Source organism: Geotrypetes seraphini, chromosome 6 (assembly GCF_902459505.1).
Source record: "Geotrypetes seraphini chromosome 6, aGeoSer1.1, whole genome shotgun sequence".
Taxonomy (NCBI): Eukaryota; Metazoa; Chordata; class Amphibia; order Gymnophiona; family Dermophiidae; genus Geotrypetes; species Geotrypetes seraphini.
In genome coordinates, this window is record NC_047089.1 from 42,809,071 (window position 1) to 42,828,261 (window position 19,191).

Here is a 19,191-nt window from a genome sequence, read left to right on the forward strand (position 1 = left end):
TTTTGGCATTGAAGCCGAGTTGCCAGGACCTAGACCAGCGCTCCAGTAGGAGTAGGTCGTGCATCATGTTGTCGGACATTGAATTTATGTCTGTTGTGCTTTTGCCCACTACATTGCTTAGTTTGGCGTCATTGGCGAATAATGTTATTTTACCTCGCAGCTCTTCTGCCAAGTCTCTTATAAAGATGTTGAATAGGATTGGACCCAGGACCGAGCCCTGCGGCACTCCACTTATTACCTCCATCATTTCGGAGGGGGTGCCGTTCACCACTACCCTCTGAATCCTACCTCCAAGCCAGTTCCCAACCCATTTCATCAATGTGTCGCCCAATCCTATAGAACTCATCTTGCTCAGCAACCTGCGGTGTGGTACGCTATCAAATGCTTTACTGAAGTCCAGGTATACGATGTCCAGGGACTCCCCAACATCCAGCTTCCTCGTCACCCAGTCAAAGAAGCTGATCAGGTTGGATTGGCAGGATCTCCCCTTAGTAAATCCATGTTGACGGGGATCCCGTAAATTCTCCTCGTTCAGGATCGTATCCAATTGGCGTTTGATTAGAGTTTCCATTACTTTGCACACTATTGATGTGAGACTCACCGGTCTGTAGTTTGCTGTCTCCATCTTGGAGCCTTTCTTGTGGAGTGGAATGACGTTAGCCGTCTTCCAGTCCAACGGGACATTATCTGTACTAAGGGAGAGATTGAAGAGCGCGGATAGCGGTTCCGCCAAGACATCACACAACTCCCTGAGCACCCTGGGGTGTAGGTTGTCAGGCCCCATTTCCTTGTTAACCTTAAGCTTTGACAGCTCACAGTAGACACCGCTGGGTGTAAACTCAAAATTACTAAACGGGTCATCTGCGTCAACCCTTGTCTGTAGCTGAGGGCCGGGTCCTGGCACCTCGCAGGTGAAGACTGAGCAGAAGTATTCATTTAACAGTTGGGCTTTTTCCGAGTCCGCTTCTACATAGTCTCCGTCTGGTTTCCTAAGACGTACTATCTCGCCTGAGTTCTTATTTCTGTCACTGATATACCTGAAGAAGGATTTATCGCCTTTCTGGATGTTCTTCGCTAGAGACTCCTCCATGCGGAATTTGGCCTCCCTAACTGCTGTTTTGACGGCTTTTGACTTGGCCAGATAGACTTCCCTAGAGTCCTGTTTCCCTGATTATTTGTAAGAGATGAATGCTTTTTTCTTCTCCTTGATGAGGTCCGAAATCTCCGCAGAGAACCACTGTGGCTTATTGTTCCTTCGCTGTTTACTTACTGATTTAACATAGCGGTTTGTTACTTCTTGTATGGTAGCTTTCAAAGTCGACCACATTTCTTCCACGTTATCGGTTTCTGCTTGGCTTTGTAGCGCCTGGTGAACAAAGTCTCCCATTTCTTTGAAGTTTGTGTCCTTGAATTTGAGGACCTTGGTCAGTGTGGTAGATTTAGTGAAACCTTTCCTGAGATTGAACCATACCATATTGTGGTCACTTGAGGCCAATGTGTCGCCCACCGAGACCTCTGTGACACTTTCTCCATTGGTAAGTATCAAGTCCAGTATTGCCTGATCCCTTGTTGGTTCCAACACCAGTTGCCTGAGTCTTGCTCCCTTCATAGAGTTTAATAGCCTCCTGCTGCTGCCGGAAGCAGAGGAAAGCGTGTCTCAATCCACATCAGGCATGTTGAAGTCACCTAACAATACTGTGTCCCCACGCAAGGTGATATTCTCTATATCTCTGATTAATTCCATATTTAGGTCATCCTGTTGTCTTGGGGGTCTGTATATTATGCCAGGATACAGGCATTTGTCCTTCCCTCTGGCCAAATTTACCCAAAGGGATTCCCCAGTGTAGTGGACATCTGTGATTCTGGTGACCTTAATGTCATCTTTAGTTTGGTCTGGAAAAAGAGTAACAAAGGTCTCTAAAGCTTGGATGGCTTTCGAGAATGGTCAATCATAAGTGTGAAATGTCCTTTGCTGATATCATCACATGGGGCCATCACAGCTTCTAATTCATAGCTAAAGGTTGTCTTTAATGACAAAAGGGAAAAAGAGGCTCTTATATTATGAGGCTTGATAAACTCTTCCAGGGTCAAGTTCACTTGGGCTATCTAAAAAAACATCAGAATATGAATATGAGTTTTCCACACTTCTTTCTTTGGTCCACTAGTGACCTAAGATTGTCACTTGTGAGGGAGAACCTTCTACCTTGATCAGAATGGTTCACATATATTGTATCATGAAAAACTGCTAAGAAGCTTTGCAGGTCTTGAGCACAGCACTCTGGAGTATCTTGCTCCCAAGGAAGACCAGAATACAAGCATCCCTCCCAGGAGGAACCCACCAAAAAGTGTCTTCTATCCCACCAATACCTTTCAATTCTAGGCGGTTTACAACAAAAGTTGGCTTGGGCATTCCCAGGGAGTTTACATGGTTAATAGATGTAGTATGCGTCAGGATCCGTGGAGGGTCGATCAGGTTTAGTTAGATCATTTGACAAATTTCTTGAATAGAAAGTTTTTAAGTTCTTTCCTGAATGTTTTGTAGTTGTGTGGATAACCCTGATTTTCCCCCAGGGGTAGGCAATACCAGTTTCTGCAAGTGGGAAGAGGTAGGAGCCCAGTTATTGGGGGAGGTAGTGCAGGTGAGAGGGGGCCTTTTCCCCTCCTTCCCTCAAGTACAGCAATGCTGGTGTATTCCCTCCTTACATTATTTTGCCCACTGTACAACCCTTAACAAATCCTTGGGGACTATTGGGACCATGGACAAAGAATTGACACAGACACCGTCCACTCACAAAATTCTCTCCTTTTGGTACAAAATATGCAGGGATTATCAAGGGGATAAACATCTTCAGACCTTAGCTGATGACTGGTCCACAGAAATATATATGGAAGTGTCTGTCAAAGATTTGGCAAAAAGTTTTTCTGCAATGCTTCCACCTTTTTTAGAAATGCTTCTTTACAGGAGGCTCAGTATAGAATTCTACATAGATTTAAATCTATGCTAACAGGATTTTTCTTTGCATTACTTTTTGAGAAATTTTACTGCTATTTTTTAGTCTAACTAGATGGAAGCTTATTATTTTCTAAATTAAATATAGAGTTGACTTCAATCAGGATAAATCACTGAGAAATGTTTTATGTAGCAGTTGCTTAAGAATTATTAGCTTCAAGTTCAATAATTTTGCTACCTCACTGTATATAATTAAGAGACTGTAGGCCAAGAGATATTATGTTATATACTATCTTATATCCCACCGAATCCTCATTAATTAGAGTTCTAGGCGGGTTACAGGCAACATATTGTTACATAGAATTTTGTATAGAGTTAAATATTTTACAAAGAATTATACATGTTTCATAAAGTTATCAAATTGCTGAGATAATTTTGTATATCATAAATAGCAGCTGACCATCAACACTTTTTATGTTTATACATTAGAATGTTACTTGCTGGCCATGTACCTTCAATTTTCAAATCTCTTGTTTACAGCACCTATTTCTGCACGAGTGGGATAAGTCAGAGGACATGCTCAGAGCAGAATCTGCAGTGCCACCGCTGTAAACAAAAGATCTGAAGGTACATGAGGCTAGCTAGCCAGCCGAGGGTAGGAGGTGGGGGGGGAATGACCACTATATTTTCTTCTTCTTCTATGGGTGTTACCTATAGATAATATGATGCTGCTGGTAGTTGCTATATATGCTGTGGAATGCTACTACTACTACTACTACTACTAATTATTTCTATAGTGCTACCAGATACACGCAGCGCTGCACAGAATGCTGCCATCTTTTGGATAGTTCTTCTAGAACCTTGTTGATGAGGCTGCTTTTATGGTTTCCTTTGAACCCCTGATGCAGACCTTGAGTAGGTGAAACACAAAATAGGTCTTCCATAGAAATAAAGCTTTTTGGAATATTGTCTTCTGGGTAATATTTTATCTTCAGTAAATCAAATCAAATTGAAATGTGAAATCTTACTTTTTTGTACAACTGTTTTCATTTGAGCATGTAGGTTGCTCTGAATCCGAAAAGACAAGTCGAGTTGGAAAAGAACAGCCATCACCCAAGCTGGAAAAAGACAGAAACACAGCAAGATAAGATCAACTGCCGAGGTTTAAGCATATATCGTACAAAACTAAAGAGACCCTCTTTCTTAGGCCCAGATGCACAAAGCTCCAACACCATAGGTAAAAAAAATACCATGGAGGGAACAATTTTTTTTTCTGGCAATATTCATCAAAATAGCATGCAAATTATATGCACACTATTCATGCAGAGAATTGCCAGTAAAAGAGGGGAGGAACTGTAACTGGTGCTTGCTCAGAAGAGCAATTGCTAAGCACAGCTCCTCTCCCCAATCCTCCTGTCAAAAAAAACCCCATGCCCGCTGCTGCTGCTGCTCTCCTTACAGGCTGAACTGATTGCAGCAAGGGGAGCTCCCTCGATTCCTCCATCCCACCCTGAGCTCTCCTGATATCCCCCCATACCCCCTACCGGGCTGAGTCCCTCGAACACCCCGACAACCTCCCACCTTTAAATTGAATGGGCAAGAGGGATTCCCACTTCCTCCTGCCTCAGGAACCCCCCCAAATAAACTCTCCCACCTTTAAATTGAATAGGTAGGAGGGATGCCCACTCCCTCCTGCTGGAAGGCCCACCTCTTCAAAATTGCGGGCCCTCACCATCCTGATGCATCATAGTAACATAGTAGATGACGGCAGATAAAGACCCGAATGGTCCAATCAGTCTGCCCAACCTGATTCAATTTAAATTTTTTAAATTTAAATTTTTCTTCTTAGCTATTTCTGGGCAAGAATCCAAAGCTCTATCCAGTACTGTGCTTGGGTTCTAACTGTCAAAGTCTCCGTCAAATCTCACTCCAGCTCATCTAAACCCTCCCAGCCATTGAAGCCCTCCCCAGTCCATCCTCAACCAAAAGGTCATATACAGACACATACCATGCCAGTACTGACCTTAGTTCAATATTTACTATTATTTTCTGATTCTAGATCTTCTGTGTTAATCCTGGGATGCAGCTGGAGGGACATTAGACCCTGATTGACGCAGACACCCAAACCCCTCCCAGGGGAGCGGCCTTAGGTGTCTGAGCCAGTCAGAGCCTTAGGCCCCTTCCCAGTGCATCCTGGGATTAACACAGAAGATCTAGAACCCTGATTGGCTCAGATACCTAAGGCCCCTCCCCCAAGATGCACCAGAAAAGGGAAGGCCTGCCATTTTGAAGAAGCAGACCTGCCGTTTTTTTTCTACTAAAAGGTATGGGGAGGGCTCTTGAGCTGGGTGGTCAAGCTGGGTGGTCTGACCTCCCCAGCCCACTAGACCACCAGGGTTTCTTTGGGTGGGTGTGAGTGGTGACAGCTATCCTGGGGAGGGTCTTTTTTGGGTTTGGGGAGAGCCATGGACGGGAGGCATTGGGTGGGAGAGAAGGAGGGATGGGGCCAAAAAGGCAAGGTCTGCTGTCATAGTCTCTCTTTTCTCTCAGTGCCTGAGCCAATCAGCACTCAGGCACTGACAGAAGAGTAAGTCTATGACAGCTCAGACCCTGTTGTTAAAGTCCTTTAATGTTTGCACAAGAAAAATGTGTTTCCCAGCTGTGCATTACACAGCCAATTGGTAGCAGCCATGGAGAACCCTTTAGACTAGAGAGTTTCCTCACATGTAAGACTAATTAAAACTAGCTTTACTTACATCTGGGCCTCAGTCTTTATTAGATGTGCAGAGGAATACATGCAGTAAGTGAAAATTTATGAGATATTTGCCTGATTATGGGACAAGTGGGGTCTCAAAGTCTCTCCTTGAGGGCCGCAATCCAGTCGGGTTTTCAGGATTTCCCCAATGAATATGCATGAGATCTATGTGCATGCACTGCTTTCAATGCATATTCATTGAGGAAATCCTGAAAACCGACTGGATTGTGGCCCTCAAGGAGGGACTTTGAGATCCCTGACCTAGTTTGACTCTGATTGCAGAAACGTCAGGGATAAAGATGAACTACTGTGGGGCTGCAGGTGATTGAATGGTTCTCCTAACCTTTTGCCCCCTTCTCCAGTATGACCTGCATATCTTAGCTGCAAACATTTCCTTTAAAACTAGAACATAGATCCACCCTTGCTTGTCTTTCAGCTGTTGCCTTCTTGCTCCCATATCAGGTGCAGCTTGGTATTGCAACAAATGTGAGCTGCATGCATGCAGTATGGACACTGCCTAAGGATTTAAAGTGACAGTAAATTGGCAGTGTGTGTACTGGGTTCTGTGGATGATGTCACCCATATATGAGAATATTATGCCTGCTTGTCCTTGGAGAAACATTAGATATCCTATTGGCATGTTTTGATCAGGAAACACAATCTCTCAGCGTCAGCAATACTAGGTACATTGAAAAGACAGTAGATCTCCATGAGCAATATAGAGGAACAAAAACAATCACTTAAAAATGAGCTGTATAGGTATACCTTGTAAAAATAGGCAGCAGCCAATATTTCTTCTCATCTCCAAATACTTGTTTCAAATTTTTGCTGAATCCAAGAGAGAAACCATTTTTCTCAGGACCATTTTGAAATGATGGTGCACGGAATGCCTCTGTTAAAAGCAGAAAAGGAGAATCGGTATATGACCTAGTTGAAATATTTTAACTTTGAACAAGACAATAGTGTAGATCAGTGTTCTTCAACCACCGGTCCATGGACCAGTGCCGGTCCACAGAAATTTCCTGCCGGTCCACAGGGCCAGCATGTGCATCAGGCCCAAAACAGTGTTCTTCAACAGCCGGTCCATAGTGTGATTGATGCGGCGTTATCTTTGAGCCAGCTCCCTCTTCCTAACTGATTCATTGCACAAAGCCACGGGCAGTGGCTCCTACGGGCATCCTGCGCCTGAACCGGAAGCCTTCTCTCTGACATTGCAACGTAAGAGGGAAGGCTTCCAGATGAGGCAAGGGACGTGCAAGGTGCAATTAGTACTATTATGGGGGCGGAGTCTGGGGTGGAGATTGGGTAGAGATGGGCGGGGTCTGGCCCACGACTTAGCCCAGTGTTCTTCAACCACCAGTCCACAGACCGATGCCGGTCCACAGAGCAATTCTTTTATTTCTGCCGGTCCATAGGTGTAAAAAGGTTGAAAAACACTGGTGTAGATTAAAAACAAACAAACAAAACCCCAACCCTGAAACCTGCTTAAAGGCAACCTCCACTAACACGCAGGCCCTGGTCAGGATTCTTTAGTAATGGAGCAAGAGTTGTGGATCAGAGGGCTATCTGCATTGCCTTCCCCCACATAAACTAAAATTTTGAGTTTGTCAAAGTCACTCAGCAGAGTCTTATTTTATATAAGGATAGCCCAGATTTTGGAAACAACTAGAGAAAACACTATTATCTGCCCATAACAAAATAAAACAAAGCACACTACAATCTTCATCTGCAAATTGATATGAGTGACATTAGGTATATGAACTTTTATGCTCAATGACCCAGGATGACAGAGAACCAAAGAAGATAACAAAAAGCAATATCTAACAAGCAGTCAACCTACTGGATAGAACAACTTTTCCTTCATCTGCCATTAAAAACCATGTAAACAAAAATGACCAGATAATTTCAAAGATCATCCAGATATCTGCATTGGCTGGGGCTGCCTGTGGATATTCAGTGACACAATCTGGATAGTGCGGAAGCAGAGCTTGGATACAGAAAGAAGTTATCCATTTTGTAACAATATTTAGTTTGCAATCCAGATACCGTAGTTAGGACAGAAAGAAGGCTGTCCTATCTTTATCTGTTTGCTATCTAGGTAGTGGTCTCAATATCACCACTATCCAGACAACAGCACAGGTCACTGCTAAATTTGAATATTCAGCAATTATCTTGAGAGTGGCATTGAAAATCTGAATATATTTAAGCCACTAGGAAAACTAGTCAGAGCAAAGTGAGAAAGATGACTCCTCACCTGGTAAAGATTCACCAAAGGTCTTTAGTATGTATGAAGAACCCAACATGGATCCAAGTTTCGGCAAATAAATAAGCCTTCCTCAGGGGTATAACACACAAGACGTCAACGCCTCTTTTACTTACGCTGCTATTACAATTTGGAAAAATGTACCTGTTCACATTAGGACTGATATTAATTAAAGTTTTGTAAAAATTTTAAAATATGATTTGTTGTAATATTCATGGTATGATGATATTTTAATTATTGATTGCTTTTGTACTTTCCCCGTAGATTTTACAATTTCTTTGGATGTAAATCGCTTTGAATCTTTTTGGTATAATGCGATTAATAAGTTGTGTATTAGATTAGATAATAAAAACTTTGCCGGACACTAACTAAAGATGCACATTAGAGATACCATCACAATATTTTGTGAGGAAGCAGAAAGTGAGGGATGATAAATGTGTTAAAATTATATATGGATATAAAATACATTTATGCAGAAAGAAAAAAAAAAAGAGAAGGGGTCGCAATCATTTATACTCTTTTGAAGTCACCATAGCCATTGATTATCTCTCAGAATCACTGGAAATCATAGCATGTAAAATAAAAGACCCCTTCCTAAAAGACAAACTAATCTGCGCCATCTGCTACTGCCTACCAGGGAAATGGATAGAAGCCAAAGACCACTTTGATGCCTTCCTAATCAATCTAATGTTGCGAGACAACGCTATTCTAGTCACAGGAGAACTGAAATAGAAGAAAAGACACCTTAGAGTTTCTCTCTTTCCTGGAAGATATAGATCTAAAGATCCTATCTTTTTAAAAACCCACAATAAATGTCACCAACTAGACTTTATAATAAGCAACAGAAAAAGGAAAAACAGTCTAAAGATAATAGCAATAAACTGGACACCCATAAATTTTTGTTGAATCCAAGAGAGAAACCGTTTTTATCAGGACCATATTATGAGAAGAAAGGAAGTCCAGGCAATGGTGGTGAACAGAACGTTTGAGGAGTTTGGATAGGAAGGGGAGGAGGGAGATGGAGTGGTAGTTGGAGGGGGATGCAGGGTCAAGGGAGGATTTTTTGAGGAGGGGTGTAACTATGCCATGTTTGAAGACATCAGACCACTTCCTAGTACATTTCATCATTTACCAGCAACACCACCCAAATAAGAAAATAAAAGACAATAGAATTACCAAAGAAACAAGAGGTATAATAGATAATATCATATTCTGGCAAAAAAAAAAAAGAAGGTTGAAAAACTTCACAATCAGGAAAAAAAATGGAATGAGAATGTCAAAGAAGTACTAGATGAAATATACCCTAAAAAAGTTAAAAAAAAACCATAGACAGAAGAAACTCCCCTTGGTTCACAAAAGAACTACCTACCTACTATCATTGAAAAAGGAATGTAGGGTCCTAGAAAAAAATGGAATAAGCAGCAAACTGAAAACACAATCTTGTGGAAAAAAAAGATCTGCCTACTACTATTTGTCATTTCTATAGCGCTGAAAGACGTATGCAGTGCTGTACATTAACATACAATAGACGGACTTGGCCAGGCTCTTCTAAATTGTAAATCGCATTGAACTCCTTCTGAGGCATATTAGCGATCCATAAATACTAATCTAATGTAATTTAGAAATATATAAGAACATAAGAATAGCCTTACTGGGTCAGACCAATGGTCCGTCAAGCTGAGTAGCCCATTCTCACAGTGGCTAATACAGGTCATAGTACCTGGCCAAAACCCAAAGAGTAGCAACATTCCATGCTACCGATCCAGGGCAAGCAGAGGCTTTCCCCATGTCTTTCAGGAAATCAATTAAAACCTATCTCTTTGATAAATTCCTCCTTTTAACCCTGTCTTGTATCTCTGATATGCCTCCGGATATCCTGACCACTCCCGACTTGTTAAATTAAACTGATTGTCTTGTTTGTAACTTCACTGTCTATGTACAGTCTCTTACTCTGTTAACCGCTCTGAACTGTTATGGTACTGCGGTATACAAAAATAAAGTTATTATTATTATTAATAACAGACTATGGACTTTTCCTTCAGGAATTTCTCCAAACCTTTCTTAAAATCAGCTACGCTATCCGCTTTTACCACAACCTCTGGCAACGAAGGATCCATGTTGGGTTCTTCCTATATAATAAAGACCTGTGGTGAATCTTTACCAGGTGAGAAGTCATCTTTTTCACTTTGCTTTGAATAGTTTTCCTAGCAGACATTTGCAAAGTATTTGGACTCTCTTTGCTGCTTTATATTTAAGCCACAGCAGCAGATGTTTAAAAAAATGGCAACTGCCAAGATTGGGGGCTCCTTTTACAAAGCCGCGCTAGCGGTTTTAGCGCATGCAGCTTTTTAGTGCGCGCTAAACCTGCGCTAGGCGGCTATAACTAATGCCAACTCAATGCTGGCATTAGCGTCTAGCGTGGCCGGCAGTTTAGTGTGCGCTATTATTCACGTTAAACTGCTAACACGGCTTCGTAAAAAGAGCTCTGAATATCAGCTAGTATATTACTATAGTATATACAAGCAAGAATGCCTCTCAGATACAATGCCTCAAAACGTATATGTAAAATGCCTGGAAGTGATCTCGCAACACATATGTTATCATAGATAGTTCTTTCTTCAGCAGTAAACAGGTTACTATATCATTTTTTTTTAATAAAACTAGGTGCTTTGTTCTCTCACAGCTGTATCTCGTGGTCTTCAATAGAAATAAAAACCAAATTACTCCTTCAACAGATATCACTTTTAACCTAATTTTTATAATACAATCAAGTTGCACAGAGTTCCTTTTATAGTTAACTAACCTATTGTTGATCGATTTTTGGTGACCAGCCAACAGTGGTAGCTGAAAAGTGACAAGATGCTGATGAAGAACATGGCAGCCACAAAGAAAAGGAAGAGGACATGGAATTTTGCATGAGTGTCTTTTAGATCATTCTGAAAAAAATAAAGGAAGAGATTACAGTTTTGCCTTAATTTGTCAACATTTCTGCAACTCATAACAGAAAACAAAAAAATTCATTCTCTTAACTAGGACCTATTATCTGGTGGGGGCAGCTTAACTCTCTCTTCACACTAGATTGAGAGAAATATTACTGCTATGTAGCAACTGATCTACCAATCCTATGTGCCTTCACTCCCCACAAATATTTAAAGATAGATATTCATCACAGTCACTTTGTCTCTTTCCCTTGAAAATTAAAAGTGTTTTTGATGAATTAAGAATTGTTTTACTCTTGTGTAGCATCAAAGGATTTGATTATAATCTGCTGGGTGGTATATGATAGAGATGACACAGCATTCCCAATACATTCCAATATGTTTCTCTTGGGACACTATACAGTTAGTAAACAGAGTATGGTATAAATAACAAATATACATGACAGCGGTATGAGTAGGATGGGAAGCAACAAATAAAAGTGATGCAGAAGAATGGGAGGCATGTCTCTCCACTAGGCGTGCTGATGTCAAGTGCCAGGCACCAATTCTGTAACAGCATCTGTGCACCAAGATACCATTATAGAAACTAGTGTAAGGCTGTATGGATATAGCTAAGTTTAGGTGTAACCATTGACACCATGGGCTTGTCTACATGCTTAAGTGACACATATAGTATTCTATAAGTTACAAGCATCATTTGAAGACACACCCATGGCCCGCTCATGCTCTGCCTGTGTATACACCCCCCTGTAGTTACATGCTATAGCACTTAGGTGCTATCTTATAGGGTATATTTATGCCTATGAAGTGTGTAAGTGATGCCTATGTCTAAGCACTAATCTATTGAATTACCCTCACGTTTTTGATAGAAAAGTTATCAACAGAGGAAGCAGGCACAAATCTCTGCAAGTGAATTTTATTGGATAGTAAAGAAAACAAAACTATCCATGCAATTTGACTTTCCTTACTGCAACAAGCTCAAGGGGTAAAACCTAAGTATGAGGTTTTCAAGACTACAGATTGTTTACCTCAGCTTTTTATTTGCCAGTCTCAACTACAATATAGAATTCTTCTTTTGATAAACAAAATGAAACAAATCAGTACCCTATAAAACACTGTGATGTTCAACCTATCTCATGAGTAGTAGAACCTTCTAAAAGCTCAAGTCTATATTATAAAACTATCCCAACTGTTACTCCTTCAGATAGGAATAGCTAGGCCAGAGGAAATGAAGAAATATCTCTAGATTCTGCTCCAGTACCCAAGTAACACAAAATAAAAGTTTATTTATATAAATACAGCATCTAAAAAAAGATGTATTGCCTTACCAGTTTACCCAAATCAAATATAAACAAACATGAAAAAGAAGACGCTTAAAATACAAATGCTCCAAATTAAAAAACATTTGAAAAGCTTTCCATTCACAGTGTTACACCCAGATCACTTACCACAGCCAATACTAAAAATTGACTGCCTCTAGACTCTCCGCTTCCTTCTTATTTCAGAAAGGAAAAGGTAATTGCTCTTAAGCCATGAATTTGGTTTTTAAAAGCCAACAATAAAACAGAGTCCTGCAATCTTAAATACCACTTTATTAGATTTTGATTATATTTTGAAGTAACTCCTTTACTGATGAATTTTTTTTTATTTATTTATTCATTTTTCTATACCGTTCTCCCAGGGGAGCTCAGAACGGTTTACATGCATTAATTCAGGTACTCAAGCAATTTTCCCTGTCTGTCCCAGCGGGATCACAATCTATCTAATGTACCTGGTGCAATGGGGGGATTAAGTGACTTGCCCAGGGTCACAAGGAGCAGCGTGGGTTTGAACCCACAACCTCAGGGTGCTGAGGCTGTAGCTTTAACCACTGCGCCACACTCTCCCCTAACTAAAACAGACTATAATTCTGCTTGTATTTATGTGAACTGGAGCAAAATGAATCTCCAGATATGTTCCATATAGATTGCTTGAAAATACAGTACAATAAGAACCTCTCACCAAAATAATGAGAAGACAACCATTAGAAAGGAGCATATACTGTACTGTATCAACTTCCTCTCTGATGGTCACTTTCTCGTTATTTTGGTGGGAGTTCTTATAGCATTTTTAGTATGTTTCCTGTCTTGGATTGTTATAATTGTTTAAAAGGATATAGATTGATGACAGACAGAAGACAAACCAGTGTGTGTGAGTTACATAGCCATGCTGATGTCAATCAAAATAAGAAGAGTAATGGAAAAATGCAAAACATAAAGAACTCAGCAGTTACTGTATAGCACTTTCAGAAACAGGACAGTTTTCAGCCACAGCCAGGCAATCCTCCTTTCAAATAATTCATGCAAAGACACATTACAAATGGGTATAATTTCAATGTCGGAATCTACAATTTGATTTTATAGATTTCAAAAATGGCATAATCTTCTAACCAAATGCATTTGTGTATGCTAGGGTTACCATATGGCTCTAGAAAAAGGAGGATGGATTGAGACATTCGGGTTTTACTTCCACTGAAAGCAATGTAAGTAAGGAGGACAGATTGAGACACCTGGATTTTTGAAAGCAATGGAAATAAAACCCGGATGTCTCAATCCATCCTCATTTTTCTGGCGCCATATAACCACCCTAGTGTGTGTGTACTTTCTAGTCACCGACTGTTCCTACTATTTGTGCAGTTACTTTAGCACAAAAATATTATATACGGTACATACTACTTTTGGAAATTGCTACAATTACAGCATGTATTCCTGAGTGGGTTTTTTTCTCTGTTTATCCCCCCTTTTACAAAACCATAGTGAGGTTTTTAGTAAAGGCTGCAGTGGTAACAGCTCCAATGCTCATATAATTCTGCACTATGGTTTTTTAAAAAGGGGGGGGGGTTTAATTAGAACTGTCAATTTTTTCCTGCAAATACTCTGGAATAGAAGTTGTGCTTTCTAGACTACCTACAATACAGTTCAACTAAGTCAATTGCAAGGGATCTACACAGGGTAAAAGCTTTTGGTTCATTCCCCCCCATTTTGGCTTTTTATCACTCAGTTTTTTTTTCCCACATTTATTTTATTAAAAGTTTTTAAACACATGTTAGAATTATTTAACACACATTATTTTGTAGGTTAATAGCTAAAAAATGTAGTATGTATAAAAACAATTTTTTGCACATGTACACTTGTTATTAGCAAACCACTGTTCAAACCCACAGAAATGGCAAAAATGTAACCTTAGAAAATTAATAGTCCACTTATATCCAAGTTTCTAAGGTACTAATGTGCTATACATCAGCTTCCCCTTCTTACTCCAGTTTTCCGTATGGTTATTTTCTTTTTCTTTAAGATCTCAGAACCACCACTCCTCCGTCCCACACTAGGTGTTTTAACGGGGAGAATCATGTGGTGAATTCCTCACCGGTCTTGCTTATTCATAATTTAAATTAGTGCATAAAGCTTCTTGTTCATTGGTTTTTTATGTAATTTATGTTACTTATCTTTAGTAATTACATTACATTACGTTAGTGATTTCTATTCCGCCTGTGCCTTGCGGTCCTAAGCGGATTACAAATTAGAAGAGATCTGGACATTTCCAAGAGAATTACATAACAAAGATTCATGTAAGTTACATGATACGGTAGAGAGTTACCGTAGAAGATATCTGGATTTTTCCGAGAGAATTACATAGCAAAGATTCAAGTAAATTACAGAATACAGTGGAGAATAACAATAATGGTGAGATACAGACACGACACCATTACTAAAGATAAGTAACATAAATTACATAAAAATACCAATGAAAAAGAAGTTTTATGCACTAATTTAAATTATGAATAAGTAAGACCGGTGAGGAGTTCACCACATGATTCTCCCCGTTAAAACATCTAGTGTGGGACGGAGGAGTGGTGGTTCTGAGGTCTTAAAGAAAAAAAAAATAACCATACGGAAAATTGGAGTAAGAAGGGGAAGCTGATGTATAGCACATTAGTACCTTAGAAACTTGGATATAAGTGCACTTGTTATTAGCATGCATTCGATTTGGTAGAGCTTTAAATTGATTTAGGATGCACTACATTTTAACATGTTAAATCAATTTGAACAATTAAAAGATTATAGCACACAATTTTTCAAAATTAAAACAAATGTGTGAATCAAACTGAAAGTCTTTAAATTGGGAAAAGTCCAAATGAACCAAAATGTTTTGTCCTGTGCACATTCCTATCAGCTACACATTTAGCTCTGCATCTTTTCCAAGAAAGGATCTACCGTATATACTCAAATATAAACTGATCCGAATATAAACCGAGGTAGCTTTTTTTCCCCTCAAAAAAAAGAAGGAAAAAAGGTTCTCGAATATAAACCTGTGTGTGTGTTAATATACAAGTACAGTGCACTGCCAGACTCTGCTTCCAGGCCCATCCATCCCCTGCCAGGTTTTGCACTCAGCCCCCCTCTCCCTCTGCTAAGCTCTGCACCCTGTTTGCCTTCCCTGCTCTGGCAGGCTCTGCATCCAGCCTCCTCCCTTACTTCCTCGCTTGCCACGTCAGTCTCTGCACCCAGTCCCCCTCTCCCTTCCTGTCAGGCTTTGCATCCATCCCTTTCCCTCACTCTCTCCCCTGCCAGTCTCTGTACCCAGCCCCCATCCTTCCTGCCCTGACAGATTCTGTACCCTGACCCCCCCTCTCTCCCGATGCTTTACAGGCCTCCTGGTGGTCCAGCGGTGGGACAGGACAGGAGGGATCCCTTCTGTCTCCTGTCCCTGCTGACTTTAAACAACTTTTATCTCCCTCCCACCCCCTCCACGTACCTGTTAAGTCCCTGGTGGTCCATTGGTGAACTGCGACAGGAGCGATCTTCCTTCGCTTCTGCCTGTGTAGAGCTGCTAACTATTTGGCTGCTGCGAGTTCTCACGGGACCACAAAAAATCCCAACAGCAAATTAGCTAGCAGCTCTGCACGGGCAGGAGCGAAGGAAGGTTGTTTCTGCCCATGCAGAGTCACTAGCTGATTGGCTGCTGCAAGTTCATGGCAGCCAATTAGCTTGTGACTCTGCATGGGCAGGAGCAAAGGAAGGTCGCTCCTGCCGTGGTTCACTGCTGGACCACCAGGGACTTAATAGGTACACTGAGGGGGCAGGAGGGAGATAAAAGTTGTTTAAAGTCGGCCAGGGCAGGAGATGGAAGGAATCCCCCCGTCCCAGCCCATTGTTGGACCATCAGGGATTTAAAAGGTACCAAGGGAGGGGGGGGGGTGATGGGAGGGTAATAAAAATTGGTAAAGTTGGCTGGGGCAGGAGATGGGAGGGATCATTTCTGTCTTGGCCCACTGCTGGACCACCAGGTCTTACCGCAGGCCCGGCAAAGGCCTGCAACAGGTTCAGGAGGGGGGTGGGTCAGCGCTGACCCTAATATAAACTGAGACCCCCATTTTTTTGGGCCCAAAAATCTCAGTTTGTATTTGAGTATATACAGTACATGTGCCACACTTTGAACAAAAAAAAGACACTCCAAAATTACACACATCCACAATTTATTTTACCTTTGGACAACTCTCTGCAGATTTCCTGCGGCAAAGCTTTGCGCAAACAAAGACAATTTGTTAGATGTCAATATTATATCAATGCAAGTGCTCACTTGATGATACAGTGGAAATGCTAAGGGATGGAGTACACACATGCAAACATTAATATTTGCATACTTGTGGCCATCACAATCTTAGGATGTTATTCCTTCTTTTCATACAATGGACGGTTTTATAAGTTGCACAGCAGGACATGAGTAAATAAGAGGTTATCAAATTCATCAGTCCATAAAGCATGGCACGTTGCATACTTTTGGGGTAGTTACCAATATGTATTAAGACAATAATGCACAACATTTTTACCTTTATTTATTATCAAAACTATATAATAACAAAATAAATATAAGTACAAACCTTGCGCATGATATACTGTGATTCTTCAGCATATGGCTACAACAGGTACTAAAAAGTGCCAGTAAGAAAACCACCCCCTCCCCCATCAATCCCTTTCTTTCCTAGGTCCCCACCAACATCTTCACCTGCCACAATAATTTACACTTTTAATGCACAGTCAATGGCAATACTGTTAGTTCAAGTTACTGTGGGCTACCTAAAATGTGATGAAAATGCATGCAAATTACTTTGTTTTAACAACTGTGCAAACTAGATCTGGAAATACTTTCAGGCTTTTGCATAGGTGGCTAACGTTCACTGCTTCTTGGACCGTAAGAGGGTGGCAATCATCACATTCAAAATAGCCTTTTCATACTAAGGCTGCACACTCATGAGTCATGCCGAAAGACCAAAGCACTCTGGAACCACCAGGGTGATAGAGCCCTGTATGAGTAGACCTGGATGGCATGGCAGTCTGAGACTCCAGTCTTCTGTAGATGGATGAGATCTGCATACCACGGATGCCTTGGCCAGTCTGGTACGACTAGCACAACCAGGCCTGAGTGCAACATTATTTTTCGCAAGACTATCATGGGCCACAGAGGAAAGACATATTGACGCCCCTCCTTTGGACATGGTTGTACCAGGGCATCCAAGCCATTGTTTCCTGGCTCGTATCTTCAGCTGAAGAACCGCGCTGCTTTCTTGTTGGCTGTTGATGCCATTAAATTGGACAACAGCTCACAATGCTTTTTTTTTTTCTTTTTTCCAAGATGGCGCCTGGTTAATTTGTGCGTTGTGGTGCCTCCCGCCTTTTTTTTGTTTGTTTGTTCTATTTGTTTTATTTATTTTCTGTTATTTTTGCATCCTTTTACTTTATTTTTTATTTTTTTACTATTATTTTAATTTGGTCCAATTTAATGAACTTTAATCACTTCTTTCTAAATGAACCACCCATGCTTGGCTGTTAACGGCAGAATTATTCTCATCTTACTCGCCTGTGGGGTTGAAAGGTTTGGCCGTCATGGTGAAGAGTGCAGAGAGGAGCGGCCTGAGCACACCCACCGGCGCTGGCAGCCTTAGCGGCACCCAGAAGACTCTCGGGGACCAGTAGCAAGGCTTGCTGGCAGGGGACGAGCTCAGCTCCCTGGGTTTGGCTTCCGAGGTCAACGACTAAGCAGGTGATGCGAAGATTGACCACTGTGGCTTCATTATGGAGTATGGGAGCCTGCTGTTAGTGCCTTGGTGGTGTCCGTCTCTGCCTGGTGATCTGGATGAACAGTGTGTGGTGTTCATCGTGTAATACAGTGTGTTGAGAGGTTCAGCTGATTTCTGCTGCTTCTCCCCTGGTTGCTGCTTGCCTGGTGTGGTTCGCCTTGGTGTCATCGGTGTCTCGGTGGCTTTACACTGACCAGAGATAGACATGTTTCTTCATTAGGAATTGGTTATTGGACAGAAAAAGAGAAGGTAGAGTTAAATGGCCATTTTTCTCAATGGAGGGTGAATAGTGAGTGTCACAGTGATCTGTACTGGGACTGGTGCTATTTAACATATTTATAAATGATCTGGAAATTGGAACAAGTGAGGTGATTAAATTTGAAGAGGACATAAAACTATTCAGAGTTGTTAAAAAACATGTGGACACTGAAAAATTGAAGGAAGACCTAGAAAGTTGTAAGACTGGGCATCCAAATGACAGATGAAATTTAATGTGGACAAATGCAAAATGATGCTTATTGGGAAGAATAATGCAAATCATAGTTACCTGATGCTAAGGTCTACCTTAGGAGTCAGCACCCAAGAGAAAGATCTAGGTGGTGTTATAGACAATATGCTGAAATCTTCTTCCCAGTGTGCAATGGTGGACAAAAAAGCAAACAAAATGATGGGAATTATTAGGAAAGGGATGGTAAATAAGACCAAGAATATTATAATGCCTGTGTATCGCTCTATGATGTAATCTCACCTTGAGTATTGCAATAAATTCTGATCACCGTATCTCAAAAAAAGATATAGAGAAATTAGAAAAGGTTCAAAAAAGATCAACCAACATTCATATGAGGAAAGGCTAAAGATGTTAGGGCTCTTCAGCATATGCACAATATCTGCCCCCATTTTAAAAAATGCCGTGCCGACCCTCCCCAAAGATACCCCCCAACGTAGCAGCAAAAATTGGCAGGAAGAATGCCCACTTCCTGCTGCCAACATAGTCCCCTCCCCCGATCCATCCCCCTACCCTTACCCCTTCTCCCCCCAAAAAAAAGTCAGGGGGGATGCTTACTCCCTCCTGCCATTGGATGCTCCCTCTGAACCTACCCCCTCTTTTTACCTTTGTGAGAGGTTGAGAGCAGGAGGGATGCTCGATCCTTCCTGCTCCAAGGCTCG

General features: G+C 41.2%; 1 protein-coding gene across 8 annotated transcripts in view; it reads right to left on the reverse strand.

Annotated features, from left to right (window-relative positions):
* ZDHHC20 (zinc finger DHHC-type palmitoyltransferase 20) overlaps nt 1-19,191 on the reverse strand; it is a 112,998-nt gene that overhangs the window by 18,422 nt on the left and 75,385 nt on the right. For all 8 annotated transcript variants that reach the window (XM_033950565.1, XM_033950562.1, XM_033950561.1 and 5 more), the window contains 3 exons: nt 10,772-10,904; nt 6,471-6,597; nt 3,979-4,068 (listed from right to left, as the gene is read on the reverse strand). In XM_033950565.1, coding sequence (XP_033806456.1) covers nt 3,979-4,068; nt 6,471-6,597; nt 10,772-10,904 — 350 coding nt within the window. The remainder of the gene's footprint in view (nt 1-3,978; nt 4,069-6,470; nt 6,598-10,771; nt 10,905-19,191) is intronic.